Here is a 12,829-nt window from a genome sequence, read left to right as displayed (position 1 = left end):
GAGATGAAATTAGTAAAACGCTTTGGTAAAATATAGGTTTTAAGCTGTCTTTTGAAAATGTCTAGCGTGTTTGCTTCCCTAATATTTATAGGTAAACATGATGTCATCATGTGGTGCTTTTCTGTGTCTCTGTGATATTCTTCTCTAATGAATTTATACCAACCCAGGCCTACCATCTTGTGTTGCTAAGCACGCATTGCTACTCAAACCCATATCGACAATATTATGACCTGAATGTACAGGACAGAAATAATGGAGACAGATGTTTTATTGTTAAGAAAACTGTATTTTCGTCGTGCTTGAGTTCAGTTCCAAACTATAGCCTTGGTGTCTGGCGTCAGGACACTAGAAATATAGGCTACAAATGAACGCATATTATGTTTAACGATAACAGGCATAGACAGTAGTTCAGTAGCCTATTTGTAGGGGGTTCTACAAACCGGGAGTCAGACGGCTGAGCGGTGAGGGAGTCGGGCTAGTAATCTGAAGGTTGCCAGTTCGATTTCCAGCCGTGCCAAATGACGTTGTGTCCTTGGGCAAGTCACTTCACCCTACTTGCCTTGGGGAGAATGTCCCTGTACTTACTGTAAGTCGCTCTGGATAAGAGCGTCTGCTAAATGACTAAATGTAAACCCTTCTTTATCGAACCTCATCCATTATCATCCTCATTACAGCAAGACTCTATAGAAACATAAGTTGATTAGATCTGGTGTTGGTTGAGGGGAATTGGTGCAGGGGAACCTGAACTATTGGCATAATCTGGTCAAAGGTCTTAATTTGGTGTTGAGTGTTACTGCTGGGCCAACAATAAACATTATGAAAAACATTACGCTTAAAAATATAAACCTTGTAAAAAGTAGGCCTACTTACAAAATCACAACAATGTTGGAATGCTATTAAGGTATTACTCAAACATCAAGCTTGAGTTCTCTGTCTTTAGTGTTGTCTTGAAGACAGACTACATAGGCAATACTGTCAGGTTCGGCGATAACACAAAGTGAAGTAGAATGTCAATGGATCTCTGCTGACTCATGTCACATTGGTTGGTTTTGGGTGACACTGGTAGGCCTACCATCTTGTGTTGCTAAGCACGCATTGCTACTCAAACCCATATCGACAATATTATGCCCTGAATGTACAGGACAGAAATAATGGAGACAGATGTTTTATTGTTAAGAAAACTGTATTTTCGTCGTGCTTGAGTTCAGTTCCAAACTATAGCCTTGGTGTCTGGCGTCAGGACACTAGAAATGTAGGCTACAAATGAACGCATATTATGTTTAACGATAACAGGCATAGGCAGTAGTTCAGTAGCCTATTTGTAAGGGGTTCTACAAAATACAGCGCTGATGTGTATAAATGTCCTACCGTTGTTATTGCTTTTAGATTTAATTAAGGTTCCCTATTGACGCGTCTTTAGAGTAGCTATTAGGCCTACACACTCTCACCTACCGTATCTATAGCCTATGCTAGGCTAACAAATTGTTGTCAACGATGACACAACAAAGTAAAATAAAATATTAATTCCCGACACTTACTCTGGTGGGGCCCCATGTCGTGCCGTGTGCTCTATATTTTTTCGCCCCTGCTCTTCAAACAGCCCGAGTCCGCCACCACACGGTCTCCGCTGGTTCACTGAACATCTGATCGAGTTGAGTCCTTGAGGTTGCGGTTTATAACAGGTTGTATGACGCCCGCATCTAAAGCATAATGGGTAGCTAATAGACTAGGCCTAATTATTCTCAAGGAGAGCTCTAATAGATCTAGATTATTGTGAGGAGAACATATCCGTCACAATATGTTACCTATTAGCAGCGCTAGGAACGTCAGACTTCGACTGGCCTAACTGGACAACGTTGCGGGGGGTGCGACTCTATTGTGACATTGCTCCTGGCAACAAGGGCAAGGGAGGAGCAGCTATTTGGACACATTTCTATCCGCCGGGTTAGGAGACGGCTATTACCGGCAGGGACAATTTTGGAGACTGACAAAAAACTTTGCTCTCTCCGTGCCAAAGACTTTTCGCGCCTGTAGGATGCCGGACACGCTGTTATCCGTGGTGTCTGAGGCGGAGAGGAGAGCTTTCCCAACGCTCTCGCATCTGTCTGAAAACGGTAGGCCTATGGAAACTTATCACGGCAATTTCTAACCTATTTTACGAGCCAACCACAAGTATAACAATACACGTTAATATAGAGCAAATGTTTTGTTCGTTCGATAAACATATTTGTAATGGCTACAAACTTGAAGTGTGTTATTTTACGTTCCTCGGACGTGTCATGTCGGCCGTGCGCCAGACGTAGACAGTATCTGGGCCAATGTATCGTCCTTCGTGGAGAAGCAGATGAGCTTGCAGAAGGTAGGAGTCCTGATAGTTGAGATTACAGTTGAAACAGTAGAATAGAATATATGTTATAGTAGAAACACTGAAATAGGCCTATAAAAAGCAGACTAAAATAAAGTCCAAGCCGCTAACCTACAGAACCAGATGATTGGAAAATCTCGAGAGAATGATCGGTGAATGATTCGTTTGTGACTGATTGATTGACTGGTGGGCTGATGTGTGTGATCCAGGGGGTCCACATTGTGGGTCTGGGGACGTTCACCTTCTCTCAGCAGAAGCTGGACATGGGGAACAAGTTAATCCTCCTGCAGAGGCCCATCTTCCTGCTATCAGAGAAGCTGCTTCTGAGCCATGGTCTGAAGCAGACCAGACCACTGGCCGCAGGTAGGGAGGAGTGGAGGGGGGGACAGGGGAGGGGAAAAAGGAATGATAAAACACAGGAAGAGAGGAGGGGAGTCACTGGTGCTAAAACATGGTCTAAAGCAGACCAGACCACTGGCTGTGGTTAGGGGAGGGGAGGGAGTTGGATGGGGAGGGAGGACAGGAAGAGGAGGGGGGAGGAAAGCAGGTAGACGTAGAGGGAGGAGGACAACTTCACAGACTACCAAAAGCGACATTACACACATTCCATTTGTTGAACCAGATGAAGTGAGCGCATGCGTATATACATGTACTGCATGCGTGTGGATGCAGCTAATGTATGTGTGTGTGTGTCCGTCCGACAGCAGAGGACGTGCCTGTGGTGCCTCTGAATCACGCGGCTCTGTCGGCGGAGAGTCCGTTTGAGCGTGATGCGGTGGAGGGCTGTGTCCGCGAGACGCTGCTCCTCCTGCTGAGAGCCGTGGCGGGCGGCCGCGTCGTCCTCTTCACCTTCCAGGGCGTGGGGGTGCTCTGCTTCAGGCACGGCAAGGTCAAGATGAAGTTCTACCGGGACTTTATCAGCTCCATGGACGGTTCCGGCAGACTGCTCTGGGCTCTGAGTAACGTGAGTCTGTCTGACTGTCTGTCTGATTGCCTGTCTGCCTGTCTATATGCCTGTCTGTCTGTCTGACATTCTGTCTGATTGACTGTCTATATGCCTGTCTGTCTGATTGCCTGTCGGTCTGTCAGCCTGCCTGTCTGTCTGTCTGTCTGCCCGTCTATCTGACTACCTGTGCTATCTGACTGTCCAACTGTCTGGGTTGTCTGTCTGTCTGTCTGCCCCCACTCCCTACAGAGTCCATGTGCTACCAGCCTGCTGTCAGGTCGTATGTCCAGCTTACGGCGTCCAGCCACCATCACTCCACAGCCTCCCAGAACCAGCCATGGGGAGGAGGGCTCTCAGGGAGGGCTGGACAGGAGGACCCAGGTCCCTCCAGACCACAACATCCATCAGGACAACACAGGGGACATCACAGAGGGTGAGAGCAGGGCCAGAGAGGCTGGGTAGACAGAGAGGCTGGGTAGACAGAGAGGCTGGGTAGACAGAGAGGCTGGGTAGACAGAGAGGCTGGATAGAGAGAGGCTGGGTAGACAGAGAGGCTGGGTAGACAGAGAGGCTGGGTAGAGAGAGGCTGGGTAGACAGAGAGGCTGGGTAGACAGAGAGGCTGGGTAGACAGAGAGGCTGGGTAGACAGAGAGGCTGGGTAGAGAGAGGCTGGATAGACAGAGAGGCTGGGTAGACAGAGAGGCTGGGTAGAGAGAGGCTGGGTAGACAGAGAGGCTGGGTAGACAGAGAGGCTGGGTAGAGAGAGGCTGGGTAGACAGAGAGGCTGGGTAGAGAGAGGCTGGGTAGACAGAGAGGCTGGGTAGAGAGAGGCTGGGTAGACAGAGAGGCTGGGTAGAGAGAGGCTGGGTAGACAGAGAGGCTGGGTAGACAGAGAGGCTGGGTAGAGTGGTTGAGTAGAGAGATGCTGGGTAAAGAGAAGCTGGGCAGAGTGGTTGAGTAGAGAGAGGCTGGGTAGAGGGTTTCATAGCACTGGATTGAGTACATTTGACATGAATGTTTGTGTGTGTGTGTGCATGTGTCTCCAGAGCCCACCCCCCGCCCTGATCGGCCTCAGTACAGACAGTCCCTGCAGACTGCCAAGGTGAACGCTGTCAGCTTAACTGAGGACCTAGACACCTCACCCCCTGCTGTGGTTGCTGACAGGTACACACACACACACACACACACACAGTTCATACACACACATTCCCTTAATGAAACCTCAGAGGTGGTCCTATTACATTACGTCCTGGTTGATACACACACACACATACATACACACACAAACACACATACACACATTTAGCCCAGAGGTGGTCAGTGTAACCAGAGCTCTGAGGACAACATGAGACGACTAACCATACTGTCTGAATGGACAAACAGATGGATGAATGGATGGATGAATGGATGGATGGACTTCCTTTGACTGCCCTCCCAGCCCCCCTGGGGGGTATTCCAGAAAGCAGGTTATGCAACATAACCAGGTAAGTTAACCCACCAGCTGATTCACAATGTTGCAGCAACCTACTGCCAATTTTGCTACAACGCTTGGTGTCAGCTGGGGAGTTAACTTACCCGGGTATGTCACATGACCTGCTTTCTGGAATACCCCCCTGGAGGAGTTGAAGGGGGTGGTTGACTGGCTGGCCTGTGTTTCCAGGTGCAGTTCCAGTGTCTGCCTCTTACCAGGAGAGGGCGCTGTTGAGGAAGGGAGGAGAGGACAGTCTCCCCTGGATGCACCCTGTGTGAATCACAACCGAGCTGGACAGGTGTGTGTGTCTGACTGGTGTATGTGTGTGAAACCTGTATGTGTAACCTGTATGTGTGTGTGTGTGTAACCTCTGTGTGTGTAACCTGTGTGTCTCCTGCAGGAGCTGTGCTACCTGTGCATGCAGCGCTCCCAGAGGAACGTTCCTCTGTACCTGCAGGAGGAGAGGAGGAGGGAGGAGCAGGAGGAGAACAGGGGGCTGCTCCTCCACCAACAGCTCAGAGACCAGGCCTACCTGCAGAGAGAGCGGGTCAGACACACACACACTCACACACACACACACACACTCATATACACTGGAACCCGCGCATTCACACACTCACACAGATAAATACACACACAGGCACACTCATCCACACATTCAGAGTGTGTGACGTTGTGTGTGAGTATCTGCAGGTGTGTATACCTGTGTGTGTGTGCATGTGTGTGTGTGTGTGCTCCTAGGCTGACCGTCAAAAGCTCAAGCAGCATGCCCAGAAGCTGGCAGCTTTTAACCTGGGTGTGGCCGATGCTCTGAAGGAACGCAAGACCAATCGCAGCTCCCAATTCCATGTAAGCCAATGACAAGCTTGCCTTTTCAGAAAAAAAGAAACAGCCAATGATGAGTGGTCTTAATGTCATGTGACTTCTCCGTAGGTCAAAGCTCTCAAGTATTTCCCTCCTCTAACACCTGGCCACACAAAAACACAGACAATTTCTTTCTCTTTGATACCCACCAGGGTTCGTACATCTTCGGGGGGCGCCCCCCCACCCCCTCCAGGGGGCCCAGCCAGCAGAGCTACAGCCAGCAGCTGAGAGAGCAGGCGGGCTGGACGAGGGAGCAGATCAAACACACCCAGAAGGACCAGGACATGCTAGAGCGTCTGCAACAGGCCCAGCTCGCCCAGGAGTGAGTCCACACACACACTCACACACACACACACACATTCACACAGATGCATATGTGCGCGCACACACACACACATACACACAGATACTTTCACACGCATGTACATACACGCAAACATATACTCACACACACACACGCGCACACATTTACAGACACACACATACCGATAGACACCACGCTCGGCTGTTGTGGTCATATGAATGTGGAGGTGTGCGTGTCAGGATTGCATTGCAGAAGACCCAGCAGATCCTGAAGAAACACAACAATACTAAGAACTACCAGAGAGCCCTGGACACACAGGTGGGACACTGTCGCACCGACACACACACACAGCCTACCCCCCCCCCCCCCACCCCTACTTTTCACACACACCTTCCTCACTCACTCACTCATGCATGTAGCAGTACATCTCCAATAAAGCTTGTGTGGAGGAAGAAAATGTACAGGTGATTGACAGGTGTGTGGTCCGCTGTACTGCTGTGATGTGCAGGTGGGGCCGGGTGATGACAGATCCAGGTGTGATGAAGACAGGGGAGCGATGCTCCCGCCTATAAACAAGCAGGATTGGGAGTCAGAGCAGGCAGGAAGCAGTTACGATAGCCGTATTACAGATCAAATCAGACACAAGACAAGAAAAGCATGAAAGCAAGAAAAAAAGGAAACAAATAGTGAATAAACAGACAGAAAAATCAGACAGACAGATACTAGACGGATGGATAGATCCATTGATACATCAATCGATTCATACACTCATAGATAGACAGACAGACAGACAGACAGACAGATAACCTGTCTTCTCCACCAGGTGGCAGACCAGGGCCCAGGCATCCCTGCACGCCAGCCCGACGGAGCCGTGTTTGGCCTTCTAGACTCAACCGCTGCTAGTCTGGCCAATCAGAGAGAGCGGGCCCAGCGGGTCTACCAGGAACAGCTGGAGGTAGCCAATCGAAAGATGAGGGCGGAGCTAGACCGTCGGCTGACCGAGGGGAAGGAGGAGAGAGAGATGCTGCGAAGGAACAGAAGGGAGTAAGTGGAGGAGAGGAGAAAAGAGGGAGGAGAGGATGGAGAGAGGTGGAGTAGAAGAGGGGAGAGGGAAGGTGTGAAAGAGGACGAGAGAAAGAGGAGAGGGTGGGCAACTAAGTTGGTAATACAGGTGTGTGTGTGTGTGTGCGCGCGCGCGCGAGTGCAGGCTGATAGCAGACCGGATCAGCCGTTTTGAGCGTATGCGGAGCCTGCGCTCCTCTTTGGAGACCACCTGGAGCTGCAGCGCCACTCTGAAACACCAGAGAGACCGTCAGGAGAGGAACTTCCTACGGTAGGAGGGGAGGACAGGGAAGGAGGAGAGACTTCCCACCTTTGGAGGGAGTGGGGGGATTCCTACATGACGAGGAGGGAGGAGGGTAAGGTGGGGAAACACCATCAGGGTAGACTTCCTTCCTTCCTCCAGTTCTGCGGTTCTGTGTTCATCAAGTGCCGTTCTTTGGAAAGGTTCTTGTGCTAATAAGTCGGCTTGTTTTGACAGGTCTCACACTGGCCTGCTGATTGACCAGTGTGAACGCTATCGCAGGTGTCACCAGTGTCAGAAGAAGACCAGCAACTGTGGAGAGAGCAACATCTGGAAGTCTCACTGCACGCTAGGGACCAGATTCATGGTCTAAACAGACAGAAAGGCAAACTGACAGGAAGGCAAATCGACAGACAGGCTACAATTGCAATAAAGACAGATACGTCTGACAGGCTCTCTAACGTATACCAGTGTGGTGTGTTGTGTGTTAGTGTGCATTTTAGCATTGTGTGCATTGCATATTGTGTGTGTGACGTGTAGGATAGTGTGAATTGCATATTTTGTGTGTGGGAGTGTGCTGTGGATCTAGTATTGCCAATGTGGTGCAATTGCTCAGTTAATAAACTTACAGTACCATTAGTGTGTCAACCGAGCAACTCTCTGTTCTCAGTCTGTCTCGCACACATCCCTCCCTCTCTCCCTCTCTCCGTTGTTTTTCCCCTTGTGTAACCCGGCTCAGTCAAGAGAGAAGGCCGAGGATGGAGAGTCAGGTGGCTGAGCGGTTAGGGAAGCGGGCTAGTAATCTGAAGGTTGCCAGTTCGATTACCCGGCTGGCCAAATGACGTTGTGTCCTTGGGCAAGGCACTTCACCCTACGTGCCTTGTGGGGGAATGTCCCTGTACTTACTGTAAGTCGCTCTGGATAAGCGCGTCTGCTAAATGACTAAATGTAAATGTAATGGAGAGGGAAGGATCGAAGGTTGGACAGAAATACGGAGTGAGAGAGAGAAGGGAAGGGAGAGGTAGAAAGATACTGATACCGGAGGCACAGAGGTGAGAACTGTCGAAGAGGGGGAGGGGAGGGAAAGGGACGAGGACACGGGGAGGAGGAGATGGGAGGAGGAGATGGGAGGAGGAGATGGGAGGAGGAGATGGGAGGAGGAGATGGGAGGAGGAGATGGGAGGAGGAGATGGGAGGAGGAGAAGGTGAGGTCATGGTGAGATGTTGACACAGAACATGAGTTATGAAGATGAATTTTAGGGTCCTGGAGCTAGTTAGAGAGATCTCTGTCTCCTCTATTGCTCTCGCCCTTCATCTCTCCCCCCTGTCCTCATTTTTCTCTCTTCGTCTCATCTCTCATCCCTCTCCCTAATGTTGGATGATGTTTTATGACCTGGCTACTCTTTGTTTACGTGTGTGTGTGTGCAGCAGTACAGCTCTCATGACATCAGGGACCAGGCAAGATGCACACGCGTGCACACAGTAAATCAACTACAGACACACAAACATACAAACAAACACACACTCACTCACAGGAGATGAGCTCCAGATGAAGACCCACCCTGAAACACATGCTGTTCTTTATGATAGATAGCAAGTTTCAGGTCTGGTTGAGTTCGACAATCAGTTTCTCCTCTATGAGGCCAGGCTCAACATACAGGCTCCTCTTAGAGTGACTCTCCTGCAGGGCTGCACATACAGGTATAGACATGGTGCATGCAGTCTGTAACATGTCCATGTCTGTAGTCAGAACTTGTCTATAAAACACCAGCTCTCCCAGGACACTGTCGATAGATATTCCTCCTCTCTCCTCCTCTCAAGTACAGTTCTCCAGATCCACATACATTTGAGTCAAATGTGATCTTGCCTTCACAGGAGAACTGGGGGATATGCAACTCGTACACACACACACACACACACCATGCAAGGGAGGAACAGAGATAAAAGGAAGTCTCAAATGAAGAGAGAGATGCTCAACTTTCCCAGGGTAGCACATCCAATCAATGTCAGAGTTACTGGCACACAAACACACACGCACACACGGACACACACACTGCTTGGCTGTAGATTGAAGAATTTGCAGTCCAGATGTTGCAGCATTTAGACACACACCCTGTCCACACACGCTATGTAACCCCACAGGATCCCCCCCCCCCCTCGCCTCCAACCCCGACACACACACACTTACAGTACACACACACCCTTTTCACACACTATGGAGCCCCACTTCACCCTGGATGGACTCTCTCCTTACACCAGTTAATTATGTTACAGTCTATTACGCTATGGATCCATGTGTAAACAAACATTATCTATGTTAATTAATCCAAATAGCCGAACTGAAGTAGTAGCCAGTAAACACAAACTCCAGACCAGCTGGGACAGAACGCAGGCAAACTCCAACAGCATCATGTAATCAAACGTGACACATGTGATCCTGTCTGGGCCTGTAGTGAGGAGGTCTGTGTGTGATTACAGTTGTGATCTGATCAGGAGTCAGCTGTTGTAGCTGCCAGGCATCAGCCTTGAGGAACCCCACCTGGTTCCAGAGCCTCTGGAGAGGGTTTTTCACACACATTAACAGTTTGGAGAACAGGAACTCCAGTTGGGTAAGTGTCAACAACAGATATTCGTGACAGAAATATATTTCCTTACTGCCTCCACCTATCCTGTACCTTTTCCGGACACAGCCCAGCACATCCTCACACACACACACAAACATGTGCACGCACAGAATATAAACTCTTTAATCCACCCTTCCGTCCCCTGTGCACATGTCCTCCTATGTCTTCCCTCACTCGCTCCACCATTTCTGTTTCTCTCTCCCACCTCCCTTCATCTCTCCCTTCATTTGTCTTTCCCTCCTCCCCTTTTTCTTTCTCTTCCTCTCCCTCCAGTTGAGGTGGGAGTTCGGACTCTTTCTCCGAACCATATGGCTCCATTTCAAAACAACAACCCAGGGGGTTGAGGAAGGCCGAAGAGGGAGAGAACCGGAAGGTGAGGGGAATTCCTGGTCTGTCCTGGTCTGTCCTGGTCTGTGAGTGTATGTGTGCCAGGAACTCTAACGTTGATTGGAGGTGCTACCTCCAACTAAAGTTGAACATCTCTGCCATCAGAGACTTTCTTTTCTGCTCTCTCCTGTCTTAGTGTTCAGATATCTGGCTAGTGGATGGTGTCTCTACTAACCAACCCTTACAGTAATACCAGTCTGGCAGATATCTATTCCCTGGTGGGTTAGAGAGAGAGAGAGAGAGAGAGAGAGAGAGAGAGAGAGAGAGAGAGAGAGAGAGGAGAGAGAGAGAGAGAGAGAGAGAGAGAGAGAGAGAGAGAGAGAGAGAGAGAGAGAGAGAGAGAGAGAGAGAGAGAGAGAGAGAGAGAGAGAGAGAGAGAGAGAGAGAGAGAGAGAGAGAGAGAGAGAGAAGAAGAAGAAAGTGTGTGGTTGTGTGGAAGAGGAAGAACTCACGCCAGAGACATATGAGGAGAGAAGCAGCTGTGTTCTCGGTTCTCATGACTGTTTATGGACAAACTATGCTATGAGCATACACACAAACATACACACACAGGGATAGAGAAGGAGAGGGTGGGGGAGAGAAGGAGAAAGAGAGAGAGAGAGAAAGGGGTCAGGGTATTGATCCTGAGCCAGTCATTACAGCCTCTAAAATACATCTGGTGCCAGAGAACTGCCACCAATCTCCTGCAGCTCAGTTTTACAACACCACACCCTGAACACACCGAATACTCTAAACACCCCGAACACCCTTAACACCCTGACCACTCTGAACACCCTGAACACACTGACCACTCTGAACACCCTGAACACACTGACCACTCTGAACACCCTGAACACACGGAATACTCTAAACACCCTGAACACACGGAATACTCTAAACACCCTGAACACCCTTAACACCCTGACTACTCTGAACACCCTGAACACACTGAATGCAATGAACACAGTGAACACCCTGGATACTGAACACCCAAAACACACTGGACATCTCAGACACAGCCGCCAGAGTTACAAACAGCTCCACTCAGAGACAATCCACAACCAAGAACCAAAAGAAAAAATTGCCTATTTATTGGTCCCAAGATATCACATAGACATTTTATAATTATACACACAGACACAGAACGATCTGGTGGTGGGACTGTGTACAGTCTGGTCAGTGTCTTTGTATTCAATTACCGCTCTGGAGTATAACGTGTGTGTGTGTGTTACATTTAGTCATTTAGTCATTTAGCAGACGCGCTTATCCAGAGCGACTTACAGTAAGTACAGGGACATTCCCCCGAGGCAAGTAGGGTGAAGTGCCTTGCCCAAGGACACAACGTCATTTAACACAGCCGGGAATCGAACTGGCAACCTTCAGATTACTAGCCCGACTCCCTCACCGCTCAGCCACCTGTTTCTACTCTATATGGAAACCGTGACCCATACCATCACCTACACATCAAACATGACGCACAGAGTCACACACACACAAAGAGAGGAAGAAACTCCAGCTTCCCAGCAGGAACAATGCAATAAATACCCTTTTCTGATGAGGCGATAATCCTCCACACAACACTGGGGAAACGTGTGTGTGTGTGTGTATGTGAGTGCGCACTGAAAACTTGGAAACCCCCTAGTAAGTCTGACGCAGCAGGGGTCTCCATCACACTGGAAACACACACACACATTACCTTAGAAACATAGAGCCCTTTACGCCGGGGGCGTCTGCTAGCGGTTGCCATAGCAACCCCATGTTGTGTGGATGTAAAGGTCAGACCCTTTCTGATTAGCCGGGGCTACCAAGCAGCAATACTAATCAGCGAGAACAAAAAAAGAGTAGAACAGAATAGACTTGAGTTCAGCAACGATAGAATAGAACGTTTATGGAGGTCATGCTGACAGAGCCTGGAGCGAGCCTGAGAAATGAGCATGGGGACTCCACAGCTAATCAACCCAAGCATGAGTCACCTTCCCTGGGACCTGGTCTCAGTGTTTGTGCCCTAACAGGCCAGGGGGTTCTGGAAGTTGGGGGCAGGGGGGAGGGGTCTGAGGGGGTGGGAGACAACCCGATCCAAGACTAACAGAAAGTTTTGGTTCTGTGCTGATGTAGATGTGCCAGACAAAGCTGGAAGGTGACCCTTAGACCCATCCCACACACACACAGACTAACGCACACGCACACTTGCCTCCTCAGAACATAACAGGAAACATGGAGCTGAATGTGATTGCCACCTTTGGAATTATCTGAGTCATTGTGACTGGCTCGCTCACACACACAACCACATTATAAACAACTGAAGAAACACACGTCAGTCTCTCTGTTCTAGATGGTTAGTAATGAGTAGATGTACTGTGGGAAGCAGATAGCTGAACTGAATCCATGAACAGTTCCAGTATACAGAGTATGAAAAGACAGGAGAGAGTGGAATAGAAGCGTTCTTCTGATAGTTGTGGTCTGATAGCTGTGTGTGTTTGTGTGCGTGTGTGTGTGTGCGTGCGTGTGTGAGTGAGTCAGTAGGTTGTTACTCCCTCAGGACTGGGTGGTTCTCACTAGGTTTTACTCTGGATCAGAACATCCATC

The 12,829-nt window shown here is 49.4% G+C and overlaps 1 protein-coding gene across 2 annotated transcripts; it reads left to right on the top strand.

Annotated features, from left to right (window-relative positions):
* The first annotated feature begins 1,772 nt into the window (after positions 1 to 1,772).
* LOC134007446 (coiled-coil domain-containing protein 81-like) lies at positions 1,773 to 7,882 on the top strand. Of its 2 annotated transcripts, XM_062446907.1 has the most exons (14): positions 1,773 to 2,114; positions 2,298 to 2,359; positions 2,575 to 2,728; positions 3,070 to 3,329; positions 3,561 to 3,744; positions 4,358 to 4,475; positions 4,972 to 5,080; positions 5,183 to 5,329; positions 5,524 to 5,631; positions 5,799 to 5,968; positions 6,190 to 6,268; positions 6,774 to 6,994; positions 7,158 to 7,283; positions 7,491 to 7,882. In XM_062446907.1, the coding sequence occupies exons 1-14, from the start codon at positions 2,036 to 2,038 to the stop codon at positions 7,624 to 7,626; spliced, it is 1,953 nt and encodes a 650-aa protein (XP_062302891.1). In that variant the 5' UTR covers positions 1,773 to 2,035; the 3' UTR covers positions 7,627 to 7,882. The 2 variants fall into 2 exon arrangements, with proteins under 2 accessions (XP_062302891.1, XP_062302892.1); XM_062446908.1 differs by lacking the exons at positions 7,158 to 7,283; positions 7,491 to 7,882 and adding an exon at positions 6,459 to 6,558 and having other exon boundaries at positions 6,774 to 6,988.
* Positions 7,883 to 12,829: the final 4,947 nt, after the last annotated feature.

Source organism: Osmerus eperlanus, chromosome 21 (assembly GCF_963692335.1).
Source record: "Osmerus eperlanus chromosome 21, fOsmEpe2.1, whole genome shotgun sequence".
Taxonomy (NCBI): Eukaryota; Metazoa; Chordata; class Actinopteri; order Osmeriformes; family Osmeridae; genus Osmerus; species Osmerus eperlanus.
This window is presented reverse-complemented; position numbering and strand designations above follow the sequence as displayed.

Bases quoted from the DNA above. Each gene is read 5' to 3' on its own strand.
- LOC134007446 (XM_062446907.1), top strand. From the start codon at position 2,036: ATGCCGGACACGCTGTTATCCGTGGTGTCTGAGGCGGAGAGGAGAGCT. The intron at 2,360-2,574 runs GTAGGAGTCCTG...TGTGTGATCCAG, and splicing joins AGCAGATGAGCTTGCAGAAG to GGGGTCCACATTGTGGGTCT. The intron at 5,081-5,182 runs GTGTGTGTGTCT...TGTCTCCTGCAG, and splicing joins ATCACAACCGAGCTGGACAG to GAGCTGTGCTACCTGTGCAT.